General features: G+C 33.8%; 4 protein-coding genes across 9 annotated transcripts; 3 read left to right on the top strand and 1 right to left on the bottom strand.

Annotated features, from left to right (window-relative positions):
* The first annotated feature begins 1555 nt into the window (after nucleotides 1–1555).
* On the top strand, nucleotides 1556–12484 carry LOC129899268 (protein decapping 5-like). Of its 4 annotated transcripts, none has more exons than XM_055974167.1 (13): nucleotides 1556–1705; nucleotides 1820–1977; nucleotides 5441–5541; nucleotides 7483–7554; nucleotides 7636–8532; nucleotides 9373–9432; nucleotides 9525–9587; nucleotides 9732–9797; nucleotides 9937–9996; nucleotides 10276–10389; nucleotides 11238–11435; nucleotides 11529–11633; nucleotides 11705–12484. In XM_055974167.1, exons 2-13 carry the CDS (start codon nucleotides 1842–1844, stop codon nucleotides 11852–11854), a joined length of 2022 nt encoding a protein of 673 aa, XP_055830142.1. In that variant the 5' UTR covers nucleotides 1556–1705; nucleotides 1820–1841; the 3' UTR covers nucleotides 11855–12484. The 4 variants fall into 4 exon arrangements, with proteins under 4 accessions (XP_055830142.1, XP_055830143.1, XP_055830140.1 ...); XM_055974168.1 differs by having other exon boundaries at nucleotides 1812–1977; nucleotides 9937–9993; XM_055974165.1 differs by having other exon boundaries at nucleotides 1812–1977.
* Nucleotides 12485–13141: 657 nt separating this feature from the next.
* On the top strand, nucleotides 13142–16158 carry LOC129899716 (uncharacterized). 3 transcript variants are annotated; one of them, XM_055974747.1, is made up of 4 exons: nucleotides 13142–13696; nucleotides 13795–13916; nucleotides 14554–14724; nucleotides 15470–15799. In XM_055974747.1, exons 1-4 carry the CDS (start codon nucleotides 13475–13477, stop codon nucleotides 15492–15494), a joined length of 540 nt encoding a protein of 179 aa, XP_055830722.1. In that variant the 5' UTR covers nucleotides 13142–13474; the 3' UTR covers nucleotides 15495–15799. The 3 variants fall into 3 exon arrangements, with proteins under 3 accessions (XP_055830722.1, XP_055830724.1, XP_055830721.1); XM_055974749.1 differs by lacking the exon at nucleotides 15470–15799 and adding an exon at nucleotides 14873–15319 and having other exon boundaries at nucleotides 13143–13696; XM_055974746.1 differs by lacking the exon at nucleotides 15470–15799 and adding an exon at nucleotides 15817–16158 and having other exon boundaries at nucleotides 13147–13696.
* Nucleotides 16159–17973: 1815 nt separating this feature from the next.
* On the top strand, nucleotides 17974–18423 carry LOC129899035 (oleosin-like). The gene has a single exon (XM_055973789.1). The coding sequence runs from the start codon at nucleotides 17974–17976 to the stop codon at nucleotides 18421–18423; it is 450 nt and encodes a 149-aa protein (XP_055829764.1).
* A 1039-nt stretch (nucleotides 18424–19462) lies between these two features.
* Nucleotides 19463–20296, bottom strand: LOC129901450 (uncharacterized). The gene has a single exon (XM_055976633.1). It carries the CDS (start codon nucleotides 20112–20114, stop codon nucleotides 19665–19667), a length of 450 nt encoding a protein of 149 aa, XP_055832608.1. The 5' UTR covers nucleotides 20115–20296; the 3' UTR covers nucleotides 19463–19664.
* Between the last annotated feature and the right edge of the window lie 1693 nt (nucleotides 20297–21989).

Genomic DNA, 21989 nt, shown 5'->3' with positions numbered 1-21989 from the left:
TAAATGGACTACCAACGACTGTAGTGCAATGGATGAAACTGCTTCTTTCTTAATTAGATGGCTCGAGCTCGAGTTTTGGGTATGAAAAAATTCATGATAGGGAGTGCTTCCTCACCGAATGATCTCTATATAGTGCGAATTCGAATTAGCTGAGTTCCCATGTGAGTACTGAACATCGGATGAAAAATAAAAAAAATGTCAAATTGAATGGAGAAAAAGAGAAAGAACAGTGATATAGTAACCATTAACATATAGTTTAAACTTTACTAAGGCAGAAGTTTAAATTAAATTATTAATTCCTACACGGCTACACATATGAACTCCGTCAAAAGAGTGAATGAACAAAAAAGTAGCCTTATTAATTCTTTCACCTCTCATTTTAATTAATTAATAATTTCATTTAATTTAATTAAATCAGCTCTAATTAGCACTTTATTGTTCAATAAATTTTTACCTATTATGCATTCTCTAATGAAGATCCGAACATTCAATAACTTGATCTCTAATGAAGATCCGAACATTCAATAACAAATCCAAATTATTCTGTCATATAACTTGATCTCAAATTAAATCATTTTAAACCTAGTTCTTTTGCAACTAATTCTCAAACATTGGGCAAACAAAATCACAATAATTCCAAATTCTCTTAATTTTGGCATTAATAGAACATTGGGCTTTCGAGTATTACTTCGAATCTAATCATCAAATGTTATGGTGAAAAGATACGTATTATTCCAAATTTAATAAGCGGTCGATAATTCGAGCCATAAGAATGAAAATACTTTTTCTATGAGGCACTTCATGCCTAAAATAAAAATTTTCTTATGACAATTCAGAATAATTGAACTTCAAAATAAATACCAAATGTGATTTGAAAAAAGAAGACATAGTGCCTGTTTTGTTTAACTTATTTTAAGCAACTTATAAGCTAAAAAAAATAAGTTGGAGTTTGGCTTACCCCAACTTATATTTTTTTTAGCTTATGGGTCGTTTTCAGCTTATAAGCTCCTTTAGATAAGATAAGCCAAACAAATTCAATTATTTATTTGGACTTATTTTAAGTACAAAATGACTTTAAGTTGACCAGTCAAACACTCTAAAAAGATTAAAACAACTTATGAATAGCTTATAAGCCAATTCAAACGGCTCATAATACATAAATATAATCCAACTATGACCTTTAACTTTTCTAGTGCACAAGTCGGCACCTTAACTATCCAAAACTTAAACAAATAGACACATTCGTCCTACATGACAATTTTAAGTGTCTACATATGCAAACCTAGAATAGGAGGACATAAATGTGAAATAAAGTTAAATTAAAGGACATATTTATGTATAATGTCAAAAAAAATATTAGTACTGACCTAAAATTCTTAGTTATACTCTCGTCGTTCACTTTTACTTGTACGGTTTGAGCTTTGTATGTTTTCTAAGAAATAATAATTGGTATTATGGTAAAATACGAAAAGAAAATATTTTTAATGTGAAAATATATTTTTAATATATTTTGGAGGAATAAAAGTAAATGGAAAGAGCAATTGAATGAGAAGGCCAAGCAAGGTAGCAATACCCTAACAAAAAGACAAGGCAGGAAAAAAGGTACTAAAGGGAAGGGGAAATAAACTTCTCGTGTGATTAGCTCTACTGTTTTAACACTGGGCATAAAGAAGAAGAAGAAGCGTCCGACCTCAACTCTTGCCAGGTGACATAGGAAGCGGTTTCTTATGGATTTTTCCTCCTTCACATCATCTCTTTTTCCTTTTTTTCGGTTTCTCCGCACTATAAATTCATTATCACTGATTCATTAGGGTTTCAGTTTCAACACCACCGATTCCGCAATGGCAACGGCGGCCTCTAAGGCAGCCGACTCCTACATTGGGAGTCTCATTTGCTTGATTACAAAGTCTGATATTCGATATGAAGGATTTCTATTCCATCTAGATGCTCCTGAATCCACCATCGGTCTTCGTAACGGTATAAACACACTCACACTCTCTTCTACTTTTTTTTTTTGAAAATTATTATATAGTAATTGTTAGTTTGTGAATGTGTAAGAATTTTGGTGTGTGCCTGTTTGTGTTATCAGAGTTTTAGGTGAACGAAGCAAAAAAATAAATAAATTGAAACCGTGCATGTTGTATGAGATGAGAAATGAATTATTTAGTGTGAATCAAAACTGTGTCATCGTGATCATGCTTATTTATGTTGTTATTTATTTATGCTGTTTGGAGTTTAATACTTGAAAGGCAAAAGAGATATAGATCTGTCAAAGGACTTTTTGAAAGAATGTGGTAGGGTTAATAATTTGAAAAGGAAAAAAATTGTGTCATGGAGGAAAATGAAGACAAAGGAGCACAAGGAAAGATAGAGGACGTGTTCCATTTGTTTTCCGCCCTAACTTGCTAGGAGCTGATACATAAATGTGGTTGTTGGTGTTGTTGTTCCTTTTCTTTTTGATCTTTTGTAATGCTGTTTCTGGTTTGTGTCATCCATTGATTTCTTGTTTAGCCCGTTGCTTATTAAAATTAGTTCATACATAAAGCACAGAAAAACATGCATCCTTTTGTTTTTTGGTTTGTGATTGTGTAAGGGTTTCAATGTGCATGTTTATGTTTTCGGAGTTTTTGGTGAACAAAGCTGACAATTGAAAACCTTTGACATATTGCATTAGTTATGACTTATCAAAAGAATTCTCAAGCAGGAGCAAACATGGAAAAAAAGTGAATAGTTGGGATAAATTTATCATCATGAGCATGCGTATGTGGATTGTTAGCAAATTTTGATACTTAAAGTATGATACTTGAAAGGGAAAGGAAAATGTAGATCTATCCAAAGGGAAAAATGAAGAAAAGAAAAAAGAAGGCAACATTCTGAATGACTGTCATATGTTGTCAAGCTTAGAAATATTTCTGCATTGTTAAGGAAGGAACAAAAACAAGGGAAAAGTGCATACAAGGAAATACGACAACATACCCGGTGTAATTCCACAAACTCCACAAGTGGGGTATGGGGAGGGTAGTGTGTACCCAACCTTACCCTGCCTTGTAAAGGTAGAGTGATTATTTCCGATAGACCTTTTGCTCAAGTAAAGCATATCAAGAAAAAAGACATGTTAAACAAATACAGTTGCAAAAAAGTCATACTGAAAACAGTGAAGAAAGCACATTAGCAACGACAAAATAATATGACAAGTGAAGTACAAGAAACAACAAGTAATACTAAAATCTAAGAATAAGATATTAAGAGAGTAATATTAACAATACTGAAAAGGGAGTTAGACAACACTCAACCTACTATCATTCTACCTTAATTTTCAACCTCCACATCTTCCTAGCTGGAATCATGTCTTCGGTAGGTAGTTCAATGTCATGTCTAATCACCTCTCCTCAAGACTTCTTCGGCCTACCTCTACACCTTCTTATATCCATGTGCATCTTCTCTTCACATGCCCGAATTATCTTAGTCTCGCCTCCCTCATCTTGCTCAATCAGAGAATAAGATCACGGGGAAGAGAAAAGAAGAATATCAAATGGAAAAGGTACCAAAGGATTTAATCACATCATCTTGATGAAGTAATAGTAAATTCTATTGATTACCGAAAAAGAAAAAAAAGAAGTTAGCAAAGGATTTTATTGTGTCATCGTGGTGAATGATAAATGCTTTCTTTTGATTTATCCAAAAAAAAAGACCCAAGAGAGTCTTTTGATTTAGTGTATTTTGGATAAAGTAAAGAAAGAGGGGGCAAGTACATGCTTTGAAAGAGAGTGGATTTACATGGTTTTAAAAGTGGGAGAGCAATTTAGAGGGAGCATAGATTGGAAGATACGCATGTGGAAAGTTTCTTTAATTTTGTTTTTTCCTGCTGTGGAAACTCTGGTGTGCCAGCATAAAATATGTTGTTATTAGATAAACCCTAAAAGCAACTAACAACCTGCAAAAACCTTTACTTTTTAAACCTAGTGAGAATTTTTTAGTTGTTTGATTTTTGAGAAAAACTTCTCTTTTCTTTTTAATGAAATCATTTGATGGAACTGCAAAGGAATCAGAAGAAAAACAAGTGTCAGCTTTAATACACAAAATTATACCAAATGGAAATCTAGTTTACAACTTGTAAGTAATTTTAATGATTTTTCTTACTTGGGGAAAGAACAGCTATTCATAAGTAACATATCCTTACTATATTGCAGTGGAAACTCCCAACATAGAATGGAAAAAAATTAATGAATTGAGAGATGCTGGCCATTATCAGCAGAAGCTTCTTGTATGAATCTTCCCATGACCTATACCTAGGGTATTTATGCATATTATATGCCAGTGAATGTTATTGTTTTTCTGAAATGCTTTTCAGTAAAATTGACATTGGAACTGCAATAATTTGCTTATTTCAGCATCCAACCGTAAAAGGGAACTATTTGTTTAAATAGTGATGATAATGGTTTGGTAGCTCCGCGTTGAATGGAAAATGTGAACAGCTGAGGGACACTTGTGTAACCATCTGAGAATTCTTATTTTCTTGTTCACCCTGAAGTTCTGAGTGATCCATGCATGCACGTGCCACATGTGAGGAACTGTTTTTAAAAAAGATAGATATGTTGCAAGATTTGATGTCTAGGTGTGTTGTTGAATCAAACATCCTATTTTTGGTGCCCTAATAAAGTAAATAGAAGCCGAATCCTTGTAAATTTTTATTACTTTGATATAGCTGGTCTCTTGAGTAGGGGCACAGAAGGGAACATATTAAAGTCTAGTTTTTCAACCTTCCAGTTGATATAAAGGCTAGAGTTGAATAGCAACCAAAGCTGTTGTCTATGAAGTGTGTTAAGAACTATGATGTCTTTCTTACTCAAAAAAAAAAAGAAAAAAAGAACCATGATGTCTTAGGTTCAAATACGAATAGAGACAAAAAGACTAGGTGATTTCTTCGCATTTGTCTTAGCTTTGGTGGATAGAGTTACCCTGATGGGAGGTGGTAGGTAGCCCGTGGAATAAGTCGAGGTGTGCGGCTGCTGTTCTGGACAACACGGTTATCAATAGGAAAAATTTATGAAAAATTAAAGGCTAGAATTGAATTTACTTTATCAAAAAATAAAAATAAAGGCTCGATTGGATTTCAAGAAGAATTTGTTCAAAATATGATAATTACTTCTCCAACAAGTATTTTAAGATTAAGCTCTTCCCTTTTTAACCTGGATAAACTAGCGGATCCTGTGGTTAGTGTCTCCTCGTGTCATAACAAATGTGATGGACTTTTCTAGTTCCTGAAGTTTATGGCTTGTCCTTCTCTTATTACCTTTTTGTATTGACAATTATTGAGTTGCTTGGCTAAATTAATAATAATGTTTAGATATTTGGCAGTATAGTTTACTTGTTTCATCTAGAACTCTTAACTTCTCATCGTTTACATTTATGATACCTGCGTCATCTGTTTGTGGTCCAGTGAAATCTTATGGGTCAGAAGGACGAAAGAAGGATGGACCTCAGATATCTCCCAGCGACAAAATTTACGAGTACATTTTCTTCCGTGGCAGTGACATAAAGGTGAGCTCTACTTCTGTCTTTACCTGCTCACTTTGTGTGCTTGGTATTTTTATCGGAACTGGATTATTGTAATTAAAACTTCAAGAAACTGGTTGCCATCAGTGACCAAGTGGTCAGGGTCCTTGAACATGTTTATTTTAGCAGTGGCTGGGTGGTACGTCCTTTTGAGGGGCAGGGGCGACGCAGAAGTATTGCTTCGGCTATTCTAACAAATTTTTGCCGCTGTATGTTTTATGTAATTCCGATTGCTTTAGCCTGTCTGTCTTTGCGATATGGTCAAAAGCTAGTCCTTTAGTTTTTTCCATCCACCTCTTCAGATGCTTTTTGAAGTGTATGAATAATTGAAGATGGTTCTTTCATCTTCATTCTTCTTCCATATTTCCTATCCATCTACTTTTGTGGAAGAAGTAATCATCTCATGCGCGCTTTCGTGAGGAGTGTCCACTGATGGTTCCGTTTCCTTTTTTGGAGCTTGTCAAGTCACCAATGTGTAGAAGATAGAAATCATATGCCAGAGCAACACCAGCTCACAGTAAGACAGAAACCAACTTTTCATTCTATCATTTTTGTTTTCTTCACAGTTCATATTGACCTTTTCCCGACACCTACAGATAGCTACCGCCTACCATGCAAGAGTAGTTGAAATTATTTCTTGTTCAGTGTCTTACATGGTCATTCCTGTTGCCTTTTTTTTAGTGGTACTCCTCCAGAGTCAGTTTGGCAGTTAATCATTCGAGTGCATGTGATAATAGTCTATAACTACGTAACACACAGACTCTGCTTGCATCTTCACGACACCTACAGATAGATACCATGCAAGGGTAGTTGAATTATTTCTTGTTTAGTGTCTTACATGGTCGTTCCTGTTACCTTTTTAAATCTGTTCTCTTCCAGAATCAATTTGGAGGTTAATCATTAGAGTGCATGTGATAATAGTCAATAACTACTAAACATGCTGATTCTACTTGTATCTTCACATCCAAATGTTTCTAGTTGCTAAAAACCTCTGTGACCATGGGATAGGATGAGGTCGGATTGATAGATACAATAGTGAGAATTCTTATCTCGACTGACTAAATAGTGTCAGTGAGGATGCCCAGTCCCAGTAGCTTCTCGTTCAGCCTATGTTCAAGAGTAGCTGGCTAATTTGATAAGAGTCCTACACTGACAAAAACGTATAAGTTCTAGTGTTATCCTTGTATGTACAAGGTATACTTTTAGTTTTTTTTCTCTGAAAAGAGACACCTCAAAGAGAATTCTGATACCCATAAAGCATTTTCTGATCGCATAAGATTTCATTTACTTGCTGCTAAGTTCATGCCGCAGCAGTAATTATTTCCTCTAATTGGAAAAAGTTGGCACGAGATTTTATAGATTTTGTTAGCTTGTTGATGTTTTATTTAGGAGATAACATGCCACTGCTTAGGTACAGGAGTTAATTCCTTTTCTACCATTTTGCATCCACTGGATGCTCATCAGTGGATTTTGTACCTTTCTTTACAAAAATGAGACATATGAGGTTCCCAGCATCTCTATCCTTTTTTAGGTTTAAGCTACAGGGTAACCTATGTTTCCCTTAAAGCCTCAATATACTTGACAATGTAGAAATCTTCTAGGTTGTCAGATCAGTGGTTTAATGAGTGATATTAAAGGGTTGGCATCATAAGTTTAAGAATGTTTAGATGGATCCTGGTGCCTTAATTGAAGCAATATCAATTTTATGGCTTGTAACAAGAAAGAAACCATGTGGAGGGAAAAGGGGAATTGCTCTTTTCAGTTGGAGAAGTGGTCTTACATTTGACTTCTCCTGAAATGTTGTATAGTGTATGTCTGATGAAGTACAGCTGAAATAATGTTAGACCCATTTATCTGAGGGTTTTGTTTCTGCTGTAAATATGGACCACTCTGGATTATCTCCTTTTCTTTTCTTGTGTCTCACAGGATCTGCAGGTTATATCTTCACCATCCCCTCAAAGTACATCAGTTGTTCCTGATGATCCTGCCATAATACAGGTATGTTGATTTTAATATGGTAGATTATCCTTATGTTGCATCATATAGATTTAACTAACTTTGTGAATGTTAATTATTCAGACACATTTTCCTAATCCAACACCACCAACCATTGGCATGACATCTCCTGGTGCTGCACAAGTAGCAGATTTTAGTACCAGTGCACCGTCCATGCTCCCTGTTGCACCTTTCTTATTGAATCTGCCCCCCAATCCATTGCTACCAAGTCCTAGACTTTGGGGCTCATCACTTCCTCCTCCACCTGTAAATATTAGTGGGCCTACTGTGCCTAATTATTGGCCAGGATTAGTTGGGTCCTCAGGGGGAGTTTCTCATTTTCAACAGCAACGTTTTCCTCCGCCACCACAGAGTTTGGTTGCATCCCTTCCCATTCAGCAGCAAGCGCAACACCAAAATGTGAATGCATTAGCCAGAGGATCTAGTTTGGCTGCACAACATCACCCATTGCTGCTGCCTATTAGTACTACTTCCTCAAATTTACTTCCCGCCGTGCCGTCTCCATCTGGGCAATCCAATCCTGGGCAGCCTGCTAAACCGGCTTTTAATTTGTCATCTATTCCAATGCCAAATGATGCATTCCGTGCTCTTTCAACTGTAGCAGTGGATTCTTGCCCAAGAACAGTATCTTCTCTGGAAGCAGAACTTAATGCCAATGCTATTCTGGCTCCAGTGCGGAAAGAACCAAGGTCCGTCATTAGCACTTCAGATTCTTTCCCAACATTTGCTCAAACTGTGTCATCTATTGTAGACACAAAAGGTGCATCTCTCAGCAATCTGTCAAGACCATCCCTCTTGACACCAGAGGTACAGTCAGGAGTGAAGGATTCCTCATCATCTCAGTTAATGCGAAATCCAAACTTTGATGTACACACTGTTCAAGCATCAGTATCAGAACCTCTGCCATCAGGGAGTACTGAAGAAACCCCGGAGTCATTATCAAAATTGCCAACTAAAACAGTATGAAAGCTCGCTCTCCCTCATTCTCACTTCCATTCCTTCTCTCCTATATTGTGATGTGTCCATTATGGTAAACTGCTGATATTTTAGCTTAGATGTTAAAATGGAGAACCTACTGTTGCTGTGTTTTGATGATATCTTTCCTTTTCTATTTTTGATGTTTGTGTGCGTGATTACACTTTGTTTGTTGTTATTGAGTAGTAATTAAATTCTTTAGCCTGTTCAGAAGTACCCAGCTTGGCATTGTTGCAGTTACTTTTAAACGGCATTAGAGAAAATATATTAAAGAGACCCTTAACCGACATCCACCAACATTCTGTGAATCCTATTGTTAGTCATATTCCTGCGAGGATTACTCACATTTACCAATTTAAAATACTTTTGCTCAAACCCTTTAAATAAATGCACGTGGATATCATTGTAAGCCAACTTTATGTTTCCTATTTACTCCCTCGGTCCAATTTATGTAGCAGTGTTTTAATTGTGGTCTAAAACAAGCCTTGTAAATTTGTGTGGATATAAATCATCTCATTAAAGGTAAAATGAGAATTTTAAAGATGAATTGTTTCTAAATATAGAAATGTGACATTCTTTGGGAAGTGTGCCATATAAAGTGGGATAGAGGGTTTACTAAACAAATTCTGCTATGTACTTAAATATAATTGTTCTGTTATTGATTGCATAATTTCCTGCATCTTCTTTTTCTGTTTGCAATGTTATGTATTTTCAGTTTCTCACTTGTTGTTCGCTGCTGAATTTCATGAATTTTCTATTTGATACAATAACTTGGAGATTCATGTATGCTTTTGTGTGCTGACACCGTCCTTTCTTTCTCCCTAGTTACGTGGATCTACATCATCTCATCACAATATAAGTCACTTTGCTCGGGGAAGAGATGGGGTAATTTTCAGCATTACTTGGTAGTTTTGTTTCTCATTTTAGCCTTCAATGGTGTTGGCGTTTAGCTTGTGGACTGTTTTATGTTCATTCAGGCACATCAAGACACATCATCCACTTATCACAATAGGAGAGGCCACACACACAGAGGAAATGCGGTAACCTAATTGACTTATTTGTGTGCCTAGGGCAAACTCCTTACTTTTGGTCCCTTACCTCCACAAGGCCCTAAGCCGAAAAGAGAAGTTTTATTCTGCATGCATTCTGACATATGCCCTTTTGCTCCTTATAATTTGTTTCAGCCAAATGGAGGTGCTGTTTATGCACAACAAAGTTACAGGAAACATGCATCAGGAAGAGGAAATGGGGTAACTTTAATTAGTTAGAGCATGCAATCCATTATTTTTGTCTTATATGTATTTTGGCTAAATTAAGTATTGAACTATGTCATATCTTACCGTTAACCAGAAAGTAAGGAAGTGATTTCCACTTTTCTTAACCTTCCAGCTTATTGGAGCTGCTCTACATTCTCGTCAGAGTAATATGGGCATGGGCAGAGGAAAAGTGGTAATCCAGTTGGCTAGTTTTCCATTCCTTTTTAAACTTTCCGTGCTTATAATTCTAAGTAATTTTCAGACTTTTTCTATGTTCCTTTTTAGAATTGGTCTTTTCTCTGACATATTCAGTATTTCTCAGACTTTCCACTAGTAGTTCATTCTCCCTTTATTCTGATGACTGCCAAATTTTGGTTTCGTCCTTTGATTCTGTAAACTATCTACGTGAGTACTTGTATTGTTCTTATTATGGCCTACCACATTCTTTCACTTATTTTCCACATTGTTTCAGCCAAATGGTGTTCCTCAACACAAACCTCGCAATACAGGAAGTCAATTTCGGGATGGTGTTCCTCAACACAATCTTCGCAACACAGGAAGTCAATTTCGGGGACGTGGAGCTAAGGTAACTATTCTTTTAGCACTTGATCTCTTTGAAATTCTTGTGTGGACATGACATCCTTGTCAATTCCTCATAGCTATATTTCCTTCTCAGTATGCTTGCTCAGTTACATCGAGGCATTGAGGTTTTGTTGTGATTCTTGGATTGTGTATCTCGTGTATTTGCTAAATTCTAGCTGCTTCTCATTTTCCGAAATTGCCTTCACCATTAACTCACTGTGGAGGTCACCATTTTCCAATATACCTTTGTATACCCCTCCTTGTTCTTTTATCATGGTAAAGCTTGCATTATCTCCTGAGACGCTTTTTCTTGTCTCCTGATGAGTAATAGACAATGCATACTTTAGACACATGAAACTTGGAATTGCAATTAATGTTTTCTGATTAATTTTTTTAGAAAAAATATAACTAGCTAAAAATCCTTGATCGTAAAGCGTGTTAGTTAAATTAATGTCTCTATAAATATGCCTTAGCTTGGATGCAAAATCTCTGAGCATTACAATTTATAAGTTTTCAGATATAGCCATAAATTTGCCTTTCCAATAGGACGAAACTTGTTTCCAGTATTACATAGTTTAGGGAGTGTTGAGTGATGATAATTGTGTTGGCTGGATTTGAACAAGCTGCAAGGAATGCAAGCCTCTTGACATTTTCGGTTTCTATCCCATTTTGATACACTAATAACGTGGCTAACTTTGCCTTCCCCTTCTGAATCATTGGGAAATAGAAAGAGTGACCTGCTTCTGATGGAAAGATATCTTCTCAAATATCAAGATAAAACTACTTGTCTGTTTGTTAAGTGTTAACTAACACAATTCTATGTACTCAGAGCATACTTATATTTTTTTCCAGAATCCCCATGTGGCTAAAAGATTCTTCGAGGATTTTGATTTTGAGGCGATGAATGAAAAATTTAATAAGAAAGAGGTATGGGATTTTCTAGGCAGAAGTAGCAAAGCTGAATCAGATGAAGGAATCGGGGTTGAGAAAGAGATGGATGAAAGTGATGCAGAGGATGTAACTGGGGATGGAAGTGCAAAACATGACAAGGTAAGCTGCATGTGGAAAAAGTTTATATTTGCCTTTACAATTATTTTCTCCACCTATTCCTCAATTTGCTTCTGTTAACTTTTTGTTCTACAGCCTGTTTATTGTAAGGAGGACTTCTTTGATTCCCTTTCTTGTCACACACTTGATCGTGAATCTGGGAAAGTAAAGTTCTCTGAACAAAGGAAAAAAGACGCTGAGGTAATTTAAAAATCTTTGCTTTAGAATTCCTTTAAAAAGATGCTGAAGAGACTTCTTGATGTGTTTTCTAGACATTTGGTGAGACTCAGAAAAATCAACGGGGTCGTGGTCAGGGAGCTCGCATGTCAGGTGCATCTCAACAATCATACCGTGGAAGAGGATATGACAATGCACGTGGTGGCCGTGGCCAAGGAAGAACTGTTTGGGGTCGTGTCACTTGAAAAGAGCTATGCGTACCTGTGAATGGTGTTCAAGAAGTAGACATCACCCAGCATTATCTAGTATCTAGACATAGTAAACTTCTAGTCAGGTTTAACTTGACATTGTTGTTAGTTATGATAAATAAAGGACAGAAGGGTAGAGTTTGCTGCTGAACACCGAGGGGAAGAACTATTTAAAGATGAGCTATGGTAAGACTTGGAGACCGGTGATTGTAAGAGTATGTAGTCAGTCAGCTGATTACCCTGATACATAACCAACCACCTTTGCTGTACTAGGAGTAACAAGTAGCAAGACTAGCTGCCTTGAATAAAATCTTTCATGAACTTTGTGAATAAAAGTATTGACATGAAACATTTTTCAGTGTCGTGCTTTTGATTGTGTGGTAAGCTAGAGTCAACCTGCGGTAGGATTATGTTTGGTACATTTCCAGAAAATGTGAATACTGAATAGTGTGTTGCGGTAGGATTATGTTTTGTAATTAGTTTGGCGCAATGGAGGGTAAAAGGCGTTGGCACTACTGCAGTTTCATCACAGGTGGGTTGTTCTTATGTGGGAGTGCTGGTGTAACCGAATTCTGTACATTGGACTGTTGGACCAAAGGAATCAAGGTGTATAATAGTTGGTGCAAACTTGTCTTTTTTTCCTTTCATCATCTTCTTGTCAGCATCTTGTTGACATAAAAAACTCTCAACATATCCCCATTGTGAAGGTTGTATTCTTCTACACTGGTGTGACTTCTATTAGTTTCTCCTCCCCATAGAGCTAAAAGAAGTGACCTCTTTTTGGTATAAGAGTCTAGAAGAAAGGAATGAATTGTAGATCCTTGGTCAGTCTTACTAACTCCTCAAAGTGAGTGTTCACTACAACAATATACCAACAAAGAGAGAATAAAAAGATAGTGATATTCAAAAAGATGACAAACGAGTAAGAATCATAAACGTAGGGTTGTGTGATCATATTACTGCTATACTGTGGTCACTCCAGTATTAAAAAGGACAAAGTGTGAGGGTGATGCATGATGACGCTTCTCCGCATTATTAGAAAAGGATGACTCATATAGCTAATCCCAACGTGTGTAAATTGATTGCTTCTAGTAACATTTTTGATATATTGTTCAAGCATTCCCAATGTTTCTCTTAATAGCTAAATTGCATAATACAACTGTACTTGTTGCACCTAGTAAAATCATGCACTATGCGACCTTGAAGATATCATATATAGATGATTAGAATACCTTGTATTTGTGACCCTCTCGTCTTATCTTGCTATTCTTCTGAGCTAATTTTGCCTTTTTGAGAATTGACAACCAAAATTAGACACGCAAATTTTACCAAATTAGAACTATTGGAAACTTTAATTACGTTCATGAGTATCTAAAAAATCACCAAACTCAATTAGGATTCTTCTAACATATAATTTATTGCAAATCCATGTTTATTTCAAAGATATGGGCCCCTTGTATCACATGTCTTAAAATTGATTTAAATATCCAAAGAAATTTCCTTCTCCATTGATAACCAGAAAAGACTCAGTCCCTATTCCCATTAACCTGAAATTCCCATGTAACTACTCTCCATTTTTGTGATCATCATCTCTTAAAGCTCAGTAAATAAATAGACATGGATGTAAGGAAAATTGTGGTAGTAGTGGAAGATGTGGACATAGCAAGAACTGCACTCCAATGGACTCTTCACAATCTCTTGAGATACGGAGATATAATTACTCTTCTCCACATATTCTCTGTCACAAGATCCAAGACCAACAAGAAACTCAGGCTTTTACGCCTCCAAGGTTTCCAATTGGCTCTTTCGTTTCAAGATATCTGCAACAATTTTTTCAATGTACGCTACTTTAATTTCTATTTTTTTTCCTGTTAATTTTGTTTTAGTTTTATTTGTATGTTACTGATCCAATATATGATAGAAGGGTTGTGTTACAGACCAAGACAGAGATTGTGGTGACACAAGGGGATCAAGATGGAGGAAAGATTGGTGCCATGGTTAGAGAAATTGGTGCTTCTACTCTTGTTGCTGGACTTCATGATCAGAGCTTTCTTTACAGGTAAATTTCACATCTCTCTGCTCTTTCTAGGAAATAATATTTCCAGTTAGAAGTTGCAGTCCCCTGTTTTAATCTTTTGTTCATTTGCTTTTACTTTTGCAATCTTCTGTACAATTGAGAAAGGTTAAGAAGTTTGGACAATCCTGAATTAGCTTATGGATTTGAGTTAAGCCCAACATTCATTTCTTTACTACTATGGCAACATCAAGGCTGATATCAACTAGGTTGGTTGATGGAATATACATTACGTATTAGGGAATTAAGGGGTATATTCTATCAAGGCTGATATCAACTAGGTTGGCTGGCCAACTCTGTTATACTCCAAATTACACCATTGAAAAAGTGTGGTAAAAAATATTTTTTTTGGTTTAACTCAATTGTAAAAGATAGTTAGTTGAAGAAGTAATGATTGTCCAAGATTATATAAGGAATGATCAAATTCACATTTCAAAACAAATAAAAGACAAACATGGGGTACAACATCGGGTAAACTATGAATTGAGATGAACCTGTCTCTAATACCATGATCATAAAAAAAAAACAATAATAAATGTTGACATAACTCAACCTCAAAAGCTTTTCGTGACAAATATGTATGGTGGAACTAAAATAAGTGTTCCTTTTATTTCTTGCATAGGTTGGCCATGTCCCACAACCACATTGCAAGCAATTTGAATTGCAAAGTACTAGCCATCAAGCAACCAAATCCACTGATGACCACAGGCACAAGGACAAGGACAAGGACCATTTGTTTTCAAGACAGTTCAACCAACATGGACTTCTCACAAATTGAAATTGATGCACTGAGGTAAGAATATGATCATTTCGTAATACTAATGCATTCTTTTATTGCTGGATCCGAGTCCCTTACCTGCTCCATGTACTATATATATATATATAATTTGTGGTCCAGACAATTTTTTAAATGGTAATCTGCATACTTTAATTTCCTGCAGGCTCTAGAAGCAGGGGATAATATATGCAGAATATCTATCTTGTTCGTCGTAATGGTTTAAGCTAGAAAATTCTCTAAAAAAAGTAAATGAAATGATCATTTTACAAAACGGACTAGAGTTTCAAGGTAACTAGAGTTATAACGGCTTGATTTTTCAGATTGTCACTCAACTAATAGTTATTATCTCAAAAGTCACTTTCTTTGTTGAAAAAAGATTGGAATCAAGAAAAAAAAATGTGTCTAATAACTACTATAAGTTGACTAACAATATGATAATCAACCCGAGTTATTACCTAATAAAATGAGAGTTTAACTTACATGCATCAACTATGTAAAGAATTTTCATACTATCATGCCATTCAAAATGCATATGTAAGTAATCCTTCATAAAATATGAAATTTGTAATCTTGAAAATTCGGCAAGTTAACTAGTAGTATATAAAAGGTAAAAATGTCACGATAATGTAAGATTCATGTACACTGTTGATGTACATAAGCTAAATTCTAAAAATGATAAGTATTAATAGTATGATTATTTTTCTTTTTAGATTTTTCAAGGTATATTATAACTTAAATCCAATAACCTATGTTTTTCCAGTTGTTGTGTTAACATGACTAAATAAGGAAATAAGGATATACAGCTGTATAGAGAAGTGGTGAAAAGATAGGATTTTCATTTCAGGCCAAAGGGATCAAGAAAGGACTGAGCACTTCGTATGTCTTTTCTCTTTAATATATTAAGAGCACCTCTATAAATTAGAGCATGGAAATTTGTCATTTGTACTTGAATCATTTTTTCTTGTGGCACCCAAAGGTCAATGGTGTAGTTTAGTGTCCAATGAAATAGACTGAGAATCATGAGATTTCAGGTTCAAATCACATCTCTGATATATGCGCGAGTTATAAAAAAAAAACTGATTATTAAATTGTGGGATACTCATGCAGTTTTTCAGAAGTCATTCCACCAAAAATTCCGTACCAAGTTTGTCCAGATCATCATTCTATCATTTGGAGACGGGAAAGACCAAGAAGATCGATGGTCAAGAAGAAACTAAATTCAAAATAATTTTTCTCATTTCAATGAGGGAATATATATGTGCATTTTCCCCACAATTGTATTATGTGAGTGCAAAAATGACTACATTTTTATGTTTGACCCACACAACATTAAGCAAAAAGAGGAAAAATGTTATACAAAATCTTTTTTAAAAAAAAATATGGATGCCAGTTTGTGTATCAGTTAATTTGCCCAATCATGAGCTCAATGAGACCAGGTGTTTAATTAGCTTTTTAGTTTGATCGATAATCTAAGATATTTACCTTACGTACATTTAAGGAAGTTTATTGTAGATGGAATATAATCAAATATTATTATGTAAAATGGAATAGAAAAAGTTTTATATTGAATTAAATATCTGTGTATTATTTATTTGTCATCGATACATGTAGTATTAATTCTAATAAGAAAGAAATTTACTCGCAAACAGTGTTTTCATCACAAATTGAATGCTAGAGATATTTTATACAGAACTTTTTATCACTTAATTATCGTTAGCTGATCTTTTATGACTATCATTAACCTAACTATTATGTAAGGGAGTTAAATAAGTCAGTTAACTTGAACAATTAAAATGGATTGAGTAAATATATAACTCATCACTAGCCTACTCAATAATTACTTGGGCTGAGATAAAGTGGATTATGATGAACTTCATTTTTAAGGGCAAATTAGATAAAATGTCCATTAAATTATATTTTTTACATAAAAAAATAGTTTACTTAAAAAAATGGGGAAAATTACACAAAATAGATTCAATTATGAAACTATTTATTTAAATTGGACTCAACCTAATTATTTACTCTTAATAGACCTAAGATCCAAACTGTTTACCCTCTTACCTCACTTTTTCCTTTCTTATTTCGTGCATTACGTCATCATGATGTCACCATCACTGCAATGAATTAATCCTCTGTGATACTCCATCGGTATATTGATATCATATCAGTATTATATAGGACTGGGTGATACCCTATCGATATCATATAGGATTGAGCTTTTTTTTTAAGAAATAAAAATGAAACAATTAAGAGAAAATTGTTAAAGTTACAATATTATTTATTAAGCTCTAAATTAGTAGACAATATATTCTTTGTGATACTCTATCGGTATATTGATACCATATCGATAACATATAGGACTGAACTTCCTCTATGATACTACGTTAGTATATTGATACCCTATTGGTATCATATAAGGTGGGCGCTTACGTCAGCATGATGTCAGTGCGCGAATTTTAAAATAAATTTATGTCATTTTAAAATAAAAAGAAGTATGAAAGTAATGAGATATTTAAAAAAAAATACTTTTTCTTTTGGGTACAAATGTTCTTTTCTCAATAAAATAAGTCATTTATTATCATTAATGGCCATTCAGCCCTTTTTCTTACAAAATTTGGCCCGCTTCATCTTCTTCTTAATTGCTTCTTTTCCCTGTTGTTGTTGTTGCCTTTTCTTGCTACTGATTCTGCTGCTTATTCTTCTTCTCGTTGTTGCTGCTGATTCTTCGGCTCCTTTTTTTTTCTTTTTCTTTTTCTTTTAAAAATCGATGTGCTGCAAATCTGAATTGTTTCAAATGAATTATATATCAAAGTGAAATGTCGACAGAATTTTAAATCTAAAATTTGAAATTGTCTAAAAGTGATTTTAAGTTGATCAAGATTAAATAATTAATGTATACTACATATATAGTCAATGTATACTTCATTATATTCAATTTTTTTGAGTATAGTTAATATATAACTCATATATAAGTACTCTATAATCCATAGTTAATATAGATATAGTATGTAATCAATATATACTTTTTTTTATGAATTTTTAATTTTTATGTAAATAAATATTGTATACTATATTCATGTTTTATGTGCTAATTAATAAACTTGAAAACCTCTTCCCTCCTTTCCCAGGGACCACGTGTAGCCATGCATATTACATGCAGAAAATTACGAATCTCCCTATATACACGTCATTCAACTCCATCCATCCTTAATTAACTTTCTCCAATTTAATTTCCCCTCAAATTAATCAAACAGATCCACTACAATGGCTACTCGGCCACCCAATTTCTTCAATAATTCTCAAAGTAGACCATCTCTAAGGCCTATTCACACCACTTACGTCCCTTCATTCCTTCGCAAACTGCTACAACCTCATGTCCCTAATTCAACAACCCAACTAATGGGCTTTTTAACCCTTGTTATCTCAGGAGGAATTTTGCTCCTCCTCACTGGCGTCACTATCACGACAATTATACTTGGCTTAATTTTCTTCACCCCTTTGATCTTCATCACTAGTCCAATATGGATCCTTCTCTTCATAGCTGCTGCTGGATTTTTATTCGCTGCTTTCACATTGGGTGCTATAACTTGGGTGTACAGGTACTTCACCAGGAGATCAATGGTAGACGATGATAGCGCCGATATGAAGGATTATTCTAGAGAATTTGGTGGGTACCTTCATGCTAAAGTCAAGGATACAGCTCCCGGTGCTTAACTTTGGGGAAAATGAGTGGGGATATATTACTAGGTGAGAAATCGAAATCCAAATAGTTAACCAACTGGACTACTGAAGTTTTATTGTCGCATTAGCCTCTTTGTTTTTCATTTCTTGTTGTTGGGCTTCTCCGATGCATCTAATGTTTAATTGGAGTGTAGCATTGTCCTCCTTTTTTTTCGTTGCGATCAAATTATTGTAAAGTTCTCATTTTCCTTAATATGATATATATTTTGCAAGAATTAATATATCCATCTTTCTTGATTTTAATCTTTTATGGCTTTTGTAGTTTTGTAGAATTTTGAGTACTTAAATTGAATAAGTAACTAATTTGTATGTGAAAAAAAATTAATGATAAAAATTACATTCAATATATACTTCCATTATATGTGCACTATCTATAGTGTAACGATTGAGCTATTGAGGATATCAAATGGTTTTGAGATCAGCAATTACACTACATCAAAAAAATTCGACAGCATAATTTTTTGGTTCGGTGTTTGGGTTTCGATATTTTTTCATTCATTCGATTTAAATTTGTGTTCGATATTTGATATTTACTTTGACGTTCCACTAATTTAAATTTGTGTGACGTTCCACTAATTTAAATTTTGATATTTACTTTAACGTTAAAGTGTTCCCCTTTGAATTCAAAATCTCCACAATCTATTTTCTATTATTTGAATATTTTCTTTTTTTATAAAGTTCAGTTGTCTGAAAAATATAATTAAACTCAGGTGATACGAATTCGAATCTTCTCCATTTTTCTCTCTTAATTTTTTTTTTACAAGTTCTTACTTGAATTGTCGACATATGGCATAATTAATCAAAGTAATTAACTAACTATGATTTAGATAATAAATACATTATATATTTGATGTTAAAAATTATTGTAATCCTAGCTAGCAATTGAGAAGATTACGTTTTTACTCTCTTTAGTTATATATAGATTAAACGTTTTCTATTAATGCATTTGATAAACTTAATTAAAATTGAAAATAAAACTAGTATTAGAAAGTAGATTAAAATAACAATCAACTATCTGAAATATTTATTCCCATAAATTCATCAACAACCCTTCAATTAAATGTCAAACGACTTATTTTGTGCAGCTTTGAACTCCTAACCAAACATCAACCTAACTCCCTAATCACACAAAGAACCCACAAATAAAGCTGCATGTTATCACTAATTATCACGTACACTCCATTAATTAATTACTTCAGCTCTGAATATTTTAATTATGTGTAACGATTACTAGGCAATGGACTTGCCCTCGGCGATTTTACCGGTACCTCCGACAACCTCTTCCCGTTTCTATCGTAGTAAATCACGCCGGAGAAATCCAACGGCTGACATTTATCGCCCATCAAAATTTCCTTCTGCCACAGCCCTCCATCCCCAAAATCTTCACCATTTTCAACTTCCTTATTCTTCGCCTTTATCTTACGCATCAAATTAGTCGCTTTGCCGTTTATCTTCCCCAGAAATTTCTTCGATTTTGCTAGAGATGAATTATCCCCTGAGCTTTTGGATTTGGGACTTGAGCTATTAGGTTTCCCTTTCTTCTTCTTCCACATAGCCCACAGAGAATTCACTGAGCCCATTAAGGTGACGACAAGCCCATTGGTGGAAGCAGCGGCGGTGGTAGCGGTGGAGCTGATGGCTGGATTAGGTGGTAGAGGAACCATTTTTATTTGTTAAAGAGTGATTAGAGGGGGTGAGGGGTTTTATAAAAGAGAGTGATTAACAAAAAAATGATGGATTAGGAGATTTGTTTAGAGTAATCTGATTCAGTGATTTGAAATTTGGAAAAAAGAAGTTAATTGTAGGGAGATTTTATTTACTTTAGTTTATTTGGTCAAACTTATAAAATTAACTTAGTCGAGAAAGTATAAAACTAACTTATTCAGAAAACTATATTGTCTTTCCAAAATGGTCAAACATATAAAATTAACTTATTGGAGAAAGTATTTTTGGTGAGAAGTTTAAATGTCTTACTTGAATATTTCACATATACTCACCCTTTGAAAATCCAAAAAAGATTAAAGAAGGCTTTCGAGTACGATATTTATAAGCTATATGGATTAGATATTTATTCACATTCAATATTTATATATTAAAATCAATCAATATTAAATACATGTTTTTTTTCATATACAAAATATTTAATTAATTATTCCTTCTATTTTAATTTATGTAATGATATTTAATTGAGCAAGAGATTAAAAAAAATGTTTAAATTAACAAGTCAAGTACGTGTATTTGTGGAAATATAAATAATCTAATTAAAAGTAAAATTATGATAAAAGAAAATTTTATTAAGTACTATTCTTTATTGGACAAATTAAAAACGGAAGAACTCCACTTGAAATAAGACAGATAAAGTACTACTGCTTTAAATTGATAGCTTTTTATAATTATTATTATTGTTAAGTTAAATTGCTTGATAAACACTTCATGTTAATAAGTATTTATCAGTTATATAATGTCTCATATTTAGAATTAGAGGTGAATTCAAATTTAATTTTATGAGTTTAAATTTATTATACTTTAAAAATCATGAATTCAGGGTTAAACATATTACTTATTGTAATTTTAATTAATTATTTTTTATAAATAAATTTATACCACCGTATTGAATTCCGACGAACCTCGTGCATGAACTCTCCATCCATTGTAATTTTAATTAATTAATTTTTATAAATAAATTTTTACTTCAGTATTGAATTCCAGGGCATAAATAGAGTTTATAAAAGAAAAAAACTTAAGTCATTAGACAATTTAAAATTGTCCGCATATTTCATTCACACCTCAATAAATTTATTTTTCTATTAGACACTTCAATATTAAAAAATATGTATCGATTAAACGTAAAATGGCCATCAGTCCAAATAATATAATGCGTAAAACTCACACGCAAGATGTTATAGTAAAATGACAAATAAAATTAAAACAGGTGGCATATGCACTCAAATAATTATTAAAAATAAATTTTGAATTTAAAATAAATAAATAATAATTTTTAAATACATTCAACTAATTAAAAAAAAATCTTAATTTCTATATACCCAAAGCCCACACTCCCCACCCCCCTCCAAAGAAATTCTCTCCGAATCTCCCATTTTTGTCCTTCAATATATTTCTTCTTCTTAAGCCACCATCTGTTCTCTATCCAGATTTTCTCCTTTTTCCTTTTTTCTTCCTCCCTTCAAAGTCCCAATTACTCTTCACCTCAAGTCAGCGTTTTCTATCAATATCCGGCGAAACAACAATTCAAGACAGCGATTTTTCTCCTTTTTCTGGAAAAAAAAATAATAAATTTTGCACTATCTTTTTTTTGTTTTGTTTTTAGAAAAAAAAAATTCAAAAAATCTTCCACATTAATAAGTCTCCGACGAAATTTTCATGGCTATCTGTCGGAAAAAAGTTATCTCTGACGATTTTTTTTATTTATTGATTGATTCTATATATTTCAATTTAATGCTTGTATCAATAGTTTATGCATATTTTAGAGATAAATTAATAAAATTAAGAGAAAAATAACATAGACAGATCATCTAAAA

The sequence above is a fragment of the Solanum dulcamara genome, chromosome 8 (assembly GCF_947179165.1).
Source record: "Solanum dulcamara chromosome 8, daSolDulc1.2, whole genome shotgun sequence".
Classification (NCBI taxonomy): Eukaryota; Viridiplantae; Streptophyta; class Magnoliopsida; order Solanales; family Solanaceae; genus Solanum; species Solanum dulcamara.
This window is presented reverse-complemented; position numbering and strand designations above follow the sequence as displayed.